General features: G+C 32.2%; 1 protein-coding gene across 1 annotated transcript; it reads right to left on the reverse strand.

Annotated features, from left to right (window-relative positions):
- Window positions 1-7123: 7123 nt before the first annotated feature.
- Window positions 7124-11045, reverse strand: LOC107485080 (probable leucine-rich repeat receptor-like protein kinase At1g35710). Its single transcript, XM_016105608.3, has 2 exons — window positions 7784-11045; window positions 7124-7702 (listed from the first exon to the last, which is right to left on the reverse strand). Exons 1-2 carry the CDS (start codon window positions 10941-10943, stop codon window positions 7350-7352), a joined length of 3513 nt encoding a protein of 1170 aa, XP_015961094.1. The 5' UTR covers window positions 10944-11045; the 3' UTR covers window positions 7124-7349.
- Window positions 11046-16522: the final 5477 nt, after the last annotated feature.

Raw genomic sequence — 16522 nt, forward strand, 5'->3', positions numbered from 1 at the left:
CACCCTACAGATTAGAGGAACATCTACTCCTCAAAACAACAGGTTGCTGAGTTCCAATTTTTCTGCTTTAGCTTAGTGATAGTATTATTATAGAAATTCACCTTAAGAGATATTTAGTAGTAATTAGTATGTCTATTTTGATTTTATTTCCAATTAAGCTATAATTTATTTTTCTCATCATCATCAGGCATAAATAAAGTAGTAGTTTTTTTTAGAATAAAGAAGTAATCTATAATTTTCGAGTTCTCAATAATAAAAAAATTATAATTAATTATATGTGGTGGCAATACTTTTTGTTCTCTGAATGAATGCTTGAACAGTGCATAATTTGTACTTTGAATTTGATGAATATTGGCTCCTGAAAGAATGAGGAACACGAAAAATATTATTGATGATCTGAAAAATCATGAAATTGATTCTTCAAGCAAGAAAAAGCAGTCAAAAAAAAAAGAGAGAAAAAGGAGCAATAGAAAAAGCCATGAGCCCTAGGCAAGGGTAAAAAGGATCCAAGGCTTTGAGCATCAATGGATAGGAGGGCCCAAGGAAATAAAATCCAGGCCTAAGCAGTCATAATCTGAAAAGGTTCACCTAGTCATGTGTCTGTGGCATTTATGTATCTGGTGGTAATACTGGAAAACAAAGTGCTTAGGGCCACAGCCAAGACTCATAAAATAACTGTGTTCAAGAATCAACATACTACACTAGGAGAGTCAATAATACTATCTGAATTCTGAGTTCCTAAGGATGCCAATCATTCTGAAATTCAAAAGATACAGGGAGATGCCAAAACTGTTTAGAGACAAAAAGCTACAAGCCCCGCTCATCTAATAAGAATCTGAGCTTCATTTAAAATTCTAAAATATTATTACTTCTTAATTTCTGTTAAAACCTATTTTATTTATCTAGTTGCTTGAGGACAAGCAACAGTTTAAGTTTGGTGTTGTGATGAGCGGATATTTTATACGCTTTTTGGGGGTAATTTCATGTAGATTCTAGCATGTTTTAGTTAGTTTTTAGGAGAATATTATTAGTTTTTAGGCAAAAATCATATTTCTGGACTTTACTATGAGCTTGTGTGTTTTTCTGTGATTTCAGGTATTTTCTGGCTGAAATTGAGGGAGTTGAGCAAAAATCTGACTTAGGCTGAAAAAGGACTGCTGATGCTGTTGGATCCTGACCTCCCTGCACTCGAAATGGATTTTCTGGAGCTACAGGAGTCCAATTGGCGCGCTCTCAACGGCGTTGAAAAGTAGACATCCAGGGCTTTCCAGCAATATATAATAGTTCATACTTTGAGCGAGGATAGACGACGTATCTTGGCGTTAAACGCCAAGTTCATGCTGCTGTCTGGAGTTAAACGCCAGAAAAACGTCATGATCCGGAGTTGAACGCCCAAAACACGTCATAACTTGGAGTTTAACTTCAAGAAAGGCCTCTACTCGTGGATAGCTTTAGTCTCAGCCCCAGCACACACCAAGTGGGCCCCAGAATTGGATTTCTGCACCAATTATCTTAGTTTACTCATTTTCTGTAAACCTAGGTTACTAGTTTTTTCTATTTAAACAACTTTTAGAGACTTATCTTGTACCCCATGACATTTTCAGATCGGAATTACATACTTTTTGACGGCATGAGTCTCTAAACTCCATTGTTGGGGGTGAGGAGCTCTGCAGCGTCTCGATGATTTAATACAATTCCTTTGTTTTCCATTCAAACACGCTTGTTCTTATCTAAGATGTTCATTCGCGCTTAATTATGGAGAAGGTGATGATCCGTGACACTCATCACCTTCCTCAATCCATGAACGTGTGCCTGACAACCACCTCCGTTCTACATCAGATTGAATGAGTATCTCTTAGATTCCTTAATCAGAATCTTCTTGGTATAAGCCGGATTGATGGCGGCATTCATGAGAATCCGGAAAGTCTAAACCTTGTCTGTGGTATTCCGAGTAGGATTCTGGGATTGAATGACTGTGACGCGCTTCAAACTCCTGAAGGTTGGGCGTTAGTGACAGACGCAAAAGAATCAATGGATTCTATTCCAACCTGATTGAGAACCGACAGATGATTAGCCGTGCTGTGACAGAGCATAGGAACGTTTTCACTGAGAGGATGGGAAGTAGCCATTGACAATGGTGACACCCTACATAGAGCTTGCCATGGAAGGAACCTTGCGTGTGGAGAAGGATTTCAAGGAAGAGTTGAAGTCAGAGGACAAAGCATCTCCAAAACTCCAACATATTTCTCATTACTGCACAACAAGTAACGCTATTATTCTCTTTTATTCGTTCAACAATTTTAAATACTTTGACTTCTTAAAATTAAACCCAAATAACTTCATTGGCCTCCTGACTAAGATTAATAAAATAAACATTGATTGCTTCAAACCAATAATCTCCGTGGGATCGACCCTTACTCACATAAGGTATAACTTGGATGACCCAGTGCACTTGCTGGTTAGTTGTGCGAATCACAATTCGTGCACCAGTTTGACAGTTTGAGTGCCTCAATTTGATAAACTAATGTTACTATACAAACATGTGCAGAATCATATTGACGAACTATACAAGGAAGCAAAGGGAACAAAGGTGTGAACTATATAACAAGAGGGTACCCTATAGTTCTACATTATGCTTTGATAGTAATTTTTACCATTTGTATTAGAAACCATTTGGTTTCTTGTAAATATATGTTTATGAATGAACACTATGCAAGTGATAAACAAAATTTAGTTGTCGTTCCTTGTATTAAATTGTTAGTTTAGAAATTATTAGATTTTAATATTTAAGATTATATATTGAATTTTTAAATAATTTTTTAAAAAAATTAAAATTTAACTTTATCGTAGAATTTACAATCGGTAACTATTAATTTAATTTTTAATAATAAATAATATATTATCGTTGATTTATCGGGAAAAAATCCGATAATAATAGGCTCTAAAATTTCATAATTAAAGGTTTGTATTCGCCATTAAATTTGTCGGTAATTAGTGAAGAACGAAAAAATTTGACCAAAAATAATTGTTGATGAAATTTATACTTATTTTACTGCTAAATTTGATGATAAATTTGATGGTATTTAATATATATTTTTTTGTAGTGCAGGAGGCGAAGAGTGAGAGGGATAAGGAGAGGCCTCGAATAGGGAGAAGAAGGGAAAATAATTAACGACCAAGAGTGAGAGGGAGAGAAGTGGAACAGACGCAGCAAATCTAGATGAGAAAAAGGAAAAAAGTAGTCGAAATTAAAAGAGAAAGGAAATAGGAAAAAAATTTTATGAATAATTAATGTGTTAGGACGATGTTGTAAATATGAAAATATAATAAAGATAAATTAATAGTATAAAAAAAGTGTATAAAATTTGTGTCACGATATATAAAACAAAGACACCAACTAATTAAAGACATGTATTTTATGAATAATTGTGTGCTATTGTATTTTTAAAAAATATGTCTCAACAAACAAACGATTAACATGTATATATACCACTTTATTTATATCTCTTGTGGATATAAACACTAATCAAACACTATCTAATTTATCTAGTCTAGTATATTCGATAGGAGAAATGGTACATATTATAGTTTATGCAAATTGTTTAAAATTTTTTAAGGCCCTTAAGTTCACCTCTGAATATTAGTTTAGTTATTGTATCTAATTTTCTTTTTGGGCTAATACTATTAACTAAATAGTGATTGATTTTTAATATCTATGTATAGAATATGACTTTTTTATTTATCATTATTTCCATTTAATTTGTTGGGAGAGCATACCAAGATCCATGCCCATATATATATATATATATATATATAGGCAACCACGGCACAAAATTAAATGGGCTCTTTATTGTTCATTTCAAAAAATCAAAGTCAAAATCCTAAAATATCCGACAATCAATTTACTTCAATCAATGGATCAGTGAGAGTTTGTAGGTCATACAGTGTATATACTTTCTTTTATTTTTTTAAATATAATTCAAAGACTTTTTAAGTCACAAATTAATTCAAATGACAAACTATAATATTTCCGAAAGTTTCCAAGAGTTAGATATGTTAACATCAACCAACTCGACTTTTTCTCTCTCGTCCATAAGAAACCGATAACTTGATCATAACATTAACAAGCAAATAATATATATGTAGGGAAGACCAAATTAAAGAAGAATATAGGGAATTAACAGAATAATTAATGAATAAAAATGTTTGTTGTGGTTGTTGCCATTGAGGTAGGGAGATTGGAATTTGCTTCTAACTTAGGCCACTGGATTTTTAACCTTAAGAAACTCATTCAAAGTTGGCGAATTAACAAAATTATTCTGAATAATAACAACAGAATTATGTTAAAAAAAGACGACATGAGTGATAATCTTAACAAACATATATATCCTTTGTCTTGTCAACAAATTAAAGCAGGATTAACATACATACATACTCAGGTCAAACCTTGTTAAACAAGAAATTAAGACTTAATATGGTGGCCTGGTCATATGTTAGATTGGATTATATAAGAAGTGAGAGTTATTTCACACCTAAAAAAAATGATCAAACATAACTATAATTTTTGATATTACAATTAATAAATATTAAATAAAATAAATTTGAACTATTTTTTTTTTGTCTTCCAAACATGATCGTATTTGAATACCTAAAAAAAATACGTTTTCAAAAAATTTCTAAGCATTTAAGGTTTTCGCATAACCCTAGCCATATATAAAAAAAGTATTTGAGAGATAATAAAAATTAGATTAAAGTAGTTTAAACTTTTTATTTTGTGTTTATTAATTATCGCTAAAATGATTAAATATATTATATGTAATAATTGTAAATTATAGATGCTAAATATATGAAATTATAAATATTAAACTAAATAAAATAATTATAAATTATTGTCTTTTTAGTATTACATATATATAATTATGCTGTTTTTGGAATATTAATATTGTCGTGATACTTTATTTTGGCACAAAATAGCGTTAATTAATATTTAGAGTAATACAATTAATTTAAATTGGTTGAGTAATCAGTTTATTTGTACGCTTAAGTAATTGTTGGACGTTTGAATATCATTTTATGTATGCCGCGATTCATTGATCAATAACACACTCTTATATAAAGCTCAAATTCATAATGAATTAGTTTTTGTCTTGTCGAACTGAAATAACGCAGAAAACCCAAAAAAATATTTAGAGTAACAGGTTCATAAACAGCTTCTAATTTTGTGTTGTTGAACGGTGCAAGTAGATCCTATCTTGTTAAATAATGCTAGCTTATACATTGAATAATACACCAAACTCAGAAGATAAAATTAGTATGTTGTGAGCACAAAGACATGTTATGTACCAGTTAAACGTAGAAACTATTTTTACTGTGCTGAATTCCAGATTTTAGCTTTCGATTTGTTTAACCAAACTATTGTTCCTTTTCAAACGTCGTTTCATGGAATTAACACACTGCTTATATTAGACGTCACTTAATATTTTGTCAACATCAATAATGGTGGATCGATGCTACGCAGCTGTTATTACGGCCTTTAATGTGTGCAATGCCTTTATTTTCTGTCACCTTCTCATCAGGCCAAATGATATACCTTCACGAAGTTTTAAAATATTACTTAATTATACGAACGTATTTTCATCTAAAACTAATAATTAAAAATTAATAGATAATTTGATAAATAAATTGTATAATATAATATATATTACCATTTTAAATTCATATGAGGATATCTTTTTTATACGGAGATATTTTCATGTGATCTAGTAGTCAGTGTTTTTTAAATATTTTTTAGAAAAATTAGTATTTGGATGAATATAATGTTCATTATATATGAAGGTAATTAATATTTAATACATAGTCATTTTAACATTATTTCAGCTAAATTCATAAAACACTGTATTTATATTCTTATAATAATAAATATATATTAAATATAGCTTAAGAGTTTAAATTATATTTCTCTATCTAGATGTTATAACTTGCACCTATTTATTCGGTTTGATCAATTCTAACATCCTTCATTTATACATTGCTTGAATATTCTTCTATCTCATCAGATGTAAACATCGTCAAGAACGGCCCAACCAAGTTAACAAAGTTTTCTTTAAAAATTAAAGAAAACAATAATTTATAATTGCGCTTATGGACCATGCAACAAGTTTGTAAACTAACATACAAAACACAAAAATGCCCACGTACGTAATCACAAAAAGACATACCAAGACAAAAATAAAAAAAAAAATCAATAAAAGGTATAGCATTCATGGTTTAATTTATGGAATTGAAAAATTAAAGTACAGAAAGTCAACAATAGTTCAGCAAACTAATTTGCATATCAATTAACAATTAGAAGGAAATAAACGTTAAAAAAAGGTTCAAAACTAAAAATATTAAAAATATCCAAAACTTAAGTAAAAAAAATATTTAGAAGTGATATAAAGCAAAATTAATTTTGAGTATAAAATTTAAGATTTATAATTTAGATATCAGAATTTAGGATTTAAAATTTAAGATTTGAAATTTAATATTTGGCGTTTATAATTTATGGTTTATAATTTAGGATTGTTGGCTGATGCTAGTGATAGGTGATTGGTAGCGGTGAATAAAATTGTAGTGTTAAGAGTAAAGAAAAAAAAAAAGATCAAAGGATAATTTTAAAAAGGAAAAGTATGAGGAGTTAATGAAATATTTATACAATGTGTACAATGGAGGTTTATAGAGTATTAAAGATATAATCATTAGTGTTATCTGTTTTCATTAGCTGAAGCTTTTGGGATGAGTGGTATCATGACATGATATTAGAGCGCTAGATCCGAAAGGTTAAAAGTTCGATCATTCGTTGTATACATTGTACCAATAGTCCATTGTCTTCCTAGCGGAATCAAAAAAAAATAGTGAGTGAGTGAATTTGTTTGAGTGTGACTCAATAGTTGTCTATTAATTGAAGTAGTTAACTATTTTTTGTTGTCTCTCTAGTGAACCTGAATTGAATTTATTAAAGTTAAAAATTTAAAACTCTATGATAATAACAATATTAAACATTGAAGTATAAAGAATTATTATATTGATAAAAGAAAGAGATATATATTCTAAAATTTAAATATTTATTTGATAGAAACATTGAAGCATATATAAGAAGAGAACATATATGACCTGTTACATAAGGGTAATCAAGGCTTGCACATATATATACACCTAAAAGAACTCACGTACAACAACTGAAGCACATGCATATATAGAACTCAAACAAAGATGTAGGCTAATTTTGTGTAATAAGTAAAAACATTACACTATGTATATATGTATCTCCCTCCTTTGATTGGAGTTCATCATGGTGTGATTTTGAGAAATTAATGCATTGTTGAAACTGAAGCGTTTGCCACCACAAGATCTTTCACCACTTGTTCCATGGTAGGACGAGAACGTGGATTTTCTGTCAAACAGGCACTTGCTATCTTCACAATTTGCATAATCTCTACTGCAATTGGATTTGTAGGGTAAGGAAGACGATGATCCAACTTATCCTTTAAGAAAAACTTATTATCAAGTGTTGATGCATATTCCATTGTCTCTGAAGATGGTATCATCACCATAGATGATGATGCAGCATCTCCAGGATGCTTCCCCAACATTATTTCCAAAGCTAATATCCCGAAGCTATACACATCACATTTTTCATTCACCTCCATAGTGTAAGCAAGTTCTGATGAAGCAAATTAATTTACAAGGTATCATCATATGAAAAATCATGTAATCATCATTATCAATAATAAAGGAAACAAACCTGGAGCTGCATAACCAAAGGTCCCTGCAAAAGAGGTCCAATTTGATGAATTTGGATTAAGAAGTTTAGATGCTCCAAAATCTGACACATGAGCCTCATGTTCCAAATCCAGAAGAACATTTTTTGCTGATATATCTCTATGCACTATAGGAGGTGAACAATCATGGTGCATGTAGCATAAAGCATTAGCTACTCCTTTAACAGCATTCACCCTCCTATTCCAATCAAACTCAACCGCTTCTTCATCATTCGCTAGAATCTTGTCAATGCTACCTCTTTCTATAATCTCATAAACCAAAAAGGAGTGCCGAGAATGAGAACAGAATCCATATAGCTTCACAATGTTGCGATGACGGATTTCTGTCAAGGCTTGAATCTCACTCTGGAAAGTTTTGAGATTGGGAACTTCTTCATTTGGTATTGAATGAAGTTTTTTCACGGCAACAACTTGACCGGTGGACAACTCAGCTCGGTAGACAGATCCAAAGCCTCCAACTCCAATGAGATATTTGTTGTCAAAATCTTCTGTGGCCTCAATAATCTCTTCATACACCATCTTGCCATCATAGCTCCAAATTGCAAATAAATTTTGAGTTTGCGTCTCTGTAGCATTGCTTTCCTTTCGGCCTGTTCCTTGGTATACACGGCATGATACCCATAATACTAAGAGTGCTATTATGATGGCCAAAGAAAGGACCAATATGAGCACAACAACTTTCTTAGCTTTATGGTCATTATGAGAATCACCAGTTGATGACGCTGGACAAGGCTCAATACCAGTGACATTACCACACAAACCTTTATTATCTCTCAATGCTTCAAATGGAGCTTTTATGAAGGCTGGAATATTTGGAAGTGGGCCTTCTAATTGGTTGTATGATATATCCACAGTTGTCAAACTTAACATCCCATCAAAACTTGAGGGAATGACACCAGAAAGATTGTTATGAGAGAGGTTCAAATTTTCTAAGAACATCAAGTGGCCAAGTGATGCTGGAATGCTTCCATCTAAAAGATTGTCACCAAGATCAAAGTCATGAAGGGATCTTAGATTCCCAAGCTCGAGAGGAATAGTTCCATTAAATTCGTTTTGGCTCAGACTCAAGTTGGACAACTTAGGCAACATGCTAAGTTCTTTTGTGATGAGGCCTCTGAAATTGTTCCTGGCAAGATCCAACGTTTCAAGTTGTTGCAATGATGAAATCTGAATGGGAACATTTCCGGAAAAACTGTTGTTGCTTAACAAGAGTTGTATCAGCAAAGTCAACTTTCCAAGCTCTTTTGGAATTGCTCCCGTAAGATGATTTGAAGACAAGTCAAGTTCTTGCAAGTTGGTTGCTTCACTTAGTTCCGTTGGTATATGACCCGACAGATTATTGTTGGAGATCTTGAGGCACGTCAGGTTGGAACATTTCCCCCACTTTGATGAAAGATGGCCATGAAAATTATTGTCACTCAAATCAATGTAGACCAAATTTGGATATACACCAAAAGATTCAGTTATATTTCCGGTTATCTGGTTTCCGTCAAGCCTTAATCTTACAAGGCTGGAGCAATTCTTTAAGCTACTTGGAACTACACCTGTGAAGTAGTTATTTGCGGCTGAAAGTTTAGCCAAATTTCCACTTGTACAGATGTTGTGAGGCAACTGCCAATTGAAATGATTATTACTCAATTGGAGATTTTCCAATTCTGTGAGCTTGTTATACTCTATTGGAATTTCACCACTAAGTTCATTCGACAATAACACTAGTTCCAACAGTTTTGTCAAGTTTCCAATGGAGGAAGGGATTGTTCCAGAGAGTATATTTTCATCAAGGCCAAGTCGAACCAAATTTGCTAATTTTCCGATAGTGGAAGGGATTGGCCCAGAAAAATTATTATCACCAAGGTCAAGTTGAACCAAATTTACCAATTTTCCGATAGTGGAAGGGATTGGCCCAGAAAGATTATTTTGATAAAGGTCAAGTTGAACCAAATTTACCAATTTTCCGATAGTGGAAGGGATTGGCCCAGAAAGATTATTTTTATCAAGGTTGAGCATCTCTAACTTGACTAAATTCCCAATGGACAATGAAACTGGACCTGAGAGCATATTCCCACTAAGAAGAATAGAGTTTAAATTGACCAAGCTACTTGTGGAAGGTGGAATTGTCCCTGAAAGGTTATTGGATGACAATTGGATCGTAGAAAGAGAATAAAGGTTTCCAATTTCATCAGGAATCGCACCAGAGAGAGAATTGATATAAAGGTATAGATATACCAAATTGCTTAAATTTCCAATTGTAGAAGGAATACAACCAGAGAGATTATTGTCAGAAAAATCAAGCTGATAGAGATTTGTCATGAGACCAATTTCTCGAGGGATGGAACCAGAAAGTTCATTGGTTTGAAGCCATAGAAACTTCACATTAACTAACTTGCCTATTTCTCGAGGAATGGGACCATCTAAATGGTTGATATTCAAATTGAGTACAGACAAATTAGTTAAGTTGCCTATTGTAGTAGGGATAGAACCTGTGAGATTGCAATGTTCAAAATGCAGCTGTGTTAGATTCCTCAACATCCCAATCTCGGCAGGAATGGATCCCCTTAAATTATTATTGTATGCAAATGACAAATACTTCAAGTTGCTCAAATGCTTAGTTTCTTGGGGAATGTTGCCCAAGAAATTGTTGGCACCCAAATCAAGAACGGTGAGTTTAGACAAACTACCAATTTGTTTGGGAATGAAACCAGAGAACTGATTGGAGTGGACATCAAGAGTGTCCAGATTGGATAATGCACCAATTTGTTTGGGAATGGTTCCATAAAAAGAGTTGTTCCTCATGACTATTGTATGGATGCTGGGAAGTGACGAGAAATTGAGAGTTTGAAGCGTACCTCTTAGGCCAAAGTTGGTAAAGTTTAGCGAGGACACAGATTTGGAGTGGTCACATGCTATTCCCACCCAATGGCAGGGGTCGCTACCATTCCAAGAAGAGAGCAAAGCCTGGCTTTGCTTCTCAAAGCTGGCTTTCCAGTCCAGCAAAGCATACGCTTCTTCGTTGCCTTGAATAGCAACTGAAGTGGTAGTCATGGAAGTTGTAACACTCATTAAAAGAAGGCAACACATTGCTAAGAGCTTCATGGGATTAAGCCTTGGGAAGAATGGCAACATTACTGGCTATGGGGGGTGAATTTTTTAATTAACACTCAGATGCTGATGAACAATATGCATGGATGTGGTCGATACATATAAACAAGGTCAGAAAATCCAAAATTCGTGGTAAGTTTTGTATGCACTTATAAATGTATAATTATTTAAATATTTATTACCTCAATATTATGAGATTAAGTAAATCTTACTTTTACGTTAATTATAAAATGAATCATCTTATTACACTATAGACTATACATTTTTAACTTATTCGTAGACTTAAAAGCTGGGGGAATCACTAGGAAATTCTTCTCTAACAATTGAAAGGATCAATTAATAAGACCTTTTCCAAATATTTTTGGAATTTTTGTATGGCTAGAGAACTAAGTTGGATATTGTTCTGGAAGAGACCAAACAAAGGTTACTCGACGGTTCAACTCAGCGAGGTTGATAGCTCCATATATGGCCCTAAGTCGCCAAATGATCAAATCATACTCTATAGGATAGCGGTTACGTGAGCAAGTTGTAACTTCAGAAACCTTCCAATAATCAATTGAATCCAACTCTCTTAGAATAAAAGGTATGTTATCTCCTTATGATATATCATATATTTAATAATTAATTGAAATTATATTAACTCTTAATTTAATCTAAGTTAGGATAATCTAATTATCTAATTAACTAATATATACTTTTTTTGTAATTAACAAAAATTACTAAAAAATTATATTTTATAATTTTAATCACATAATAAAAAAATTTAAAAATAAAAAAATAAATAAAATTTTTTGTGCCTCTTTGAAATTGAAAGCCGGTAAAAATTTTATTTATCATTTTATCTTAAAATCAAAAAATTATATTATTACACTTTTCGTATTAGATAATTTATTGTTCAATATTATTAACTAAATTTTTTATATGTTCATATTTATTAATCACCCCTCATACTCACTTTTTCACCAAAGGCCTACTATATATACAAAAAGAAAATTGATCACCATCATCTTCTTTTTCTTTGTTTAAATCTCTTTGATGTTTTTTGGTAGTATTATATATGTACTCTTCTCTCTCATTTATCAAGAGAGAATTCTAAAAAATTTGATGTATAGTAACTTTTATAATTTACAAAAAAGATTATATAATGGTTAATTGATTAGGTAATTAAAATTTAGATTAAATTAAAAGTTAAAGTTAATCATAATAAACTAACTAATTTTATCAAATAATTATTAAACATTATAAGAAATAACTAATTTTTTATTTTAGAAAGAATTAGATAAAATTTATCAATAAATAAATAGAAATGTATAACTCATATTTTTACAACCTAAATATCCTAGTTATCTGAATGACTTTAATTTGTTGACTTGAGTATCCAAATTTTTTATAGGTATTTTCTTCCGCCAATTCTCAAAGCCAATAGACTCCCCATTTCGATCACCAAGTTTTTAGTTCAGATTCTCAACTCAAATAATCTCGTGCTCAAACAGTCTGTCTGCATAGATATATACTTGATCATATAATCTATTTAAATTTGTTTCTATGATTGATCATATATTCTTTTTATTTAATGCTTTATGATCACACAAAAAAAAGAATGTCCTCACTATTGGAATTTTTCCCAAGATAGACAAAGTTACAAATTACGGGTGAAAACATATAGTGTGAACTTGTCATGTATATCGTCTATCTACCATTTCATTCAAATCTTCCATTCATGTTGGCGATTACAATTGCCTTGGCCCCATGCATATATGTGTAAAGCCATGACCCGATCCTTGGAACAGAGGCCGATCTAAGGGGGCCGATGGTCCCCTATTGAAATATATAGGTTTGGATTAATGTAAAAAATCAACAACTATAAAAAAAATTTATTTTGATTTTTTCTATGACAACAATAACAATTGAATAGACTTTTTAAACAATAAAAATTATTAAAACAAGATAAAAAATGAATTTTTAGCAGATTATTATATAATTGTATATGTTGAAAAAGAAAATGCTTCAAAATTTATTCCAGATAATAAATTGATAATTTTAGTTATATGAATATCGCTAAACAAATTTAAAAATACCAAAACTTAAAGTATGTAGTTGAATGTTGATTTTTATATAATATAATTATTAATTTTGACTTATATACTATAAATTATATTTTGTTGACTTTTTGTTATATTATATTTTAATTTATTTTATATTTAATTTGGTCCCCCTCTTATAAAATTTCTAGATCCGTCACTATCTTGGAAAATGATGTTTGATTTTATATGACCATGATTAAAAATATAATTATTAATGTATCTTATTCTATCAACTTAAACTTAAATTTAAAATTTTAAGAAAAGTAATTTTATATCATAGTGTCAAAAATTCTATAGACAAAAGGTTTAGAATTCAATCATTATTATTTTTTTAATAAAAAATTAGTATAAAGTAAATAAAAATGATGAAAAAAGGCCTACTTAAAAATTTAAATAAATCTAAAAATTTTATTTAAAAAACATGTTAAAGATATAATCATAAAAAAATCTAAAAATCAGTATTTTTATTGAAATTTGGCTAGCAGTTACTTAACCATAAAAAACAAAAGAATAATCCTACATCATTAAATATCATTTTATACCATTAAAAATATTAATAACAACTAATTAATGACTATATATCACAAATTCTACTAACCTCTAATATTCCTCTATAATCATTTATGTAAATCTTTCTATCAGTTTAAAAAGAAGTAGTTTCACATAATTATTTCTCCTTTAAGGTCACGCCCACTAAATCTGGCATCTTTCACCAGTTTGATGTTTGTTCAATTCCTCGCCTATTAATTTGCACATTAATTTTCAGTGAAAGATTAATTACAATCAAAAACCACATTATTATATGATATCAAAATTCATCTATATATCAGCCCGGGCCTGCTACACATACAAGCCTACAAGCAACCAAGTTGGCCCAGCCCAAACACGAATCACGCGCATGAAAGAGAGATAGGATGCCGCGTCCAAATCACGCGCTCAGCATTCGAACGGTTACGTATGGGAGACTCTTCCACTTCTTCCACTTCTTCCATTTCTCAAGGCAGTTTCAAAACAACGAAACCCTCTCATTTTCGAGCGAAAATCAACTTTCAAAATATAGAAATCGTAGTTCGAAAACTGCATCGAAACACCATCAACCTCTCTGTGAAGAAGAATCTGAAGAAAAAACAAACCAAGAATACTCAACGTAAGTCCATTAAAATACTGTATATTTTACTTTTCTTCTACGTCGTTCTGCTAGGGATTACTGTTACTGTTGCTTCTTTGTTATACGTCGTTCTTCTAAGTTATACGTCGTTCTTCTAAGTTCTACGTCGTTCTACATTGTTATTCTAAGTCCTCCTGCTATTTTTGTTGATTTTTGGGGGTTTATTCCGTAGATTCGGGGGTGTAAACTGCTTAACCTTGTAATGTGGCTTTATATTGAAGCATGGTTGATTCATATCTGTCTGATATATATATGTATGTATCTGAATAATATCTATGGGTGTATCTCACTGTAATGAATGGGTGTATATTGTTTGACATTGTTGGGTGTATCTGAATAATATCTATGGGTGTATCTCACTGTTATGAATGGGTGTATCTTGTTTGACATTGTTGGGTGTATCTGAATAATATCTATGGGTGTATCTCACTGTTATGAATGGGTGTATCTTGCGAATATCTGGCTGTCTTGACTCATATATATGGGTGTATCTTACTGTTATCAATGGATGTATCTTAATTGTTATCAATGGGTGTATCTGAGTCATATATATATGGGTGTATATTACTGATATCTTTGGGTGTATTTTTAGTTTCAGAGAAAATGGCAGCAAGAAACCAAACCAAAGACATGAAATGTGCCACACATCTTCTGAATGATAAGTTCAGAAACATGACTGAGGAGAAGAAGGCAATTGTGAGGGATCTTGGATTCGGTGGGTTGATGCACATCCCACCACTGAGGGTGGATCACCAACTCTTAAGGGAGCTGGCAAAAAACTTCAAACTTGGGGAGAACAAACTGAAGACAGGATATGGTTCTTTCCATATAACCCCCAAAAAAATAGGTGATGTGCTTGGCATCAATGCAACAGGTAATTATCTCAAAATTATAGATGTATATTAAGTTGTTGCTTGGGTGTATATTAACCTGATGCTTGGGTGTATTTTAACCGACTTGGATGCTTTGTTGTCTTCCTTTTTGTAGGAGATCTATTTCCTGAGAAAGTTGACTATAAGAAACTTTCTGATGATGACAAAATAATTTATAGAAGATTCCAGGGTAAGACCCTCAAAAGTCTTACCGATGAAATGATGGAAATCGGCGTTGGCAACGAAGAGGAACGCCTGATGTTCAAGAGGATATTCATCCTCTACATACAGATGGCGTTCCTTTTGCCAACGACGATAAACAAAATATCGCCCGTGCACCTGGTCCCGATTTTTAAGATGGACGGCATAGAGGAGAGAAACTGGGGGGGCATGTTTTGACCTTCATGATCAGGGGCATAACAGACTACCAGGAGAAGAAGAAGAAGGCAATCAATGGCTGCCTCTTCGCCCTAATGATAATCTACTTTCACCTTTCAAAAAACAAACGCAAGAACAGGGTTGAAAGACCACCAAAGCCATGGATTGCCAACTGGACTAAGGAGCAGTTGGTGAAAAGAATGAATGAAGAGAGAGAGGAAATTTTGGTGAGTAATCATAATAAGTTGGTGTACTTTATTTACCCGAATGGTGCTAACTAAAATATCTCATGTTTCAGGGGATTTTGAATTTGGCAGAGACAAAAGAAAAAATGAGAAAAAAAGAAAAAAAAAGAAGAAATAAAAAAAAACAAAAAAAAGGAAGGCGAGCTCAACATCGTCTTCGGAGACAGAAACTACCGACAGTGACACTTCTACCTCTGAGTCTGAGGCTCAAGAAGACTCGGAGGATTCGGGAATTAAACACCCCGGCAAAAAGGGGAAAAAGTAAGTACCATACTTGGGTGTAATTTCTTTTTTGAGTTGGGTGTATTTTATTTGATCACGTTGGGTGTATGTAGTTTATTAAGCAGGGTGCGTTTCGTTTGCTGCGTTGGGTGTATATTGTATACTCAGTTGGGTGTATCTCGTGAATTCATTTGGGTGTATTTTTAATATGTTCTAAATGATGATTGTTTGTCTGCAGAATGGACTCAAGAAAAAGAAAGCAGAGGGAAGAGGAGTCAGATTCTGATTCAGAATCTGAATCTGAACCAAGTGATGAGTAATGTCCTGAAATTATTACTCCTTTCTTTTGGCTTCTTTATAAAGATTTTGTGTATTAACCGAAGTGTCTTTTATTGACTTATAGGAGCGAAGAATCATCACCTGGGAAGAAGGAGAAGAAAAAGAAAAAAACAAAAACAACACCAAAAGAGTAAGCACTTCTTTCATTAATATTCTGTGATAAAATTAATTTTTTATTTCTGATTGGTACTGTTTTTTTTTTCCACCCAGAACACCACAAAAAAAGAAAAAAGTAGTTGTGGAGGAATCACCTCCTGAAGAAGATCAATACTTTGACGGGTACAGTACCTCGTAA

The sequence above is a fragment of the Arachis duranensis genome, chromosome 4, assembly GCF_000817695.3.
Source record: "Arachis duranensis cultivar V14167 chromosome 4, aradu.V14167.gnm2.J7QH, whole genome shotgun sequence".
In the NCBI taxonomy this organism is placed as follows: domain Eukaryota; kingdom Viridiplantae; phylum Streptophyta; class Magnoliopsida; order Fabales; family Fabaceae; genus Arachis; species Arachis duranensis.

Coding starts and splice junctions, on each gene's coding strand:
- LOC107485080 (XM_016105608.3), bottom strand. CDS start 10,943: ATGTTGCCATTCTTCCCAAGGCTTAATCCCATGAAGCTCTTAGCAATG. Junction 7,703..7,783: donor CTTTGGTTATGCAGCTCCAG/GTTTGTTTCCTT, acceptor TTGCTTCATCAG/AACTTGCTTACACTATGGAG.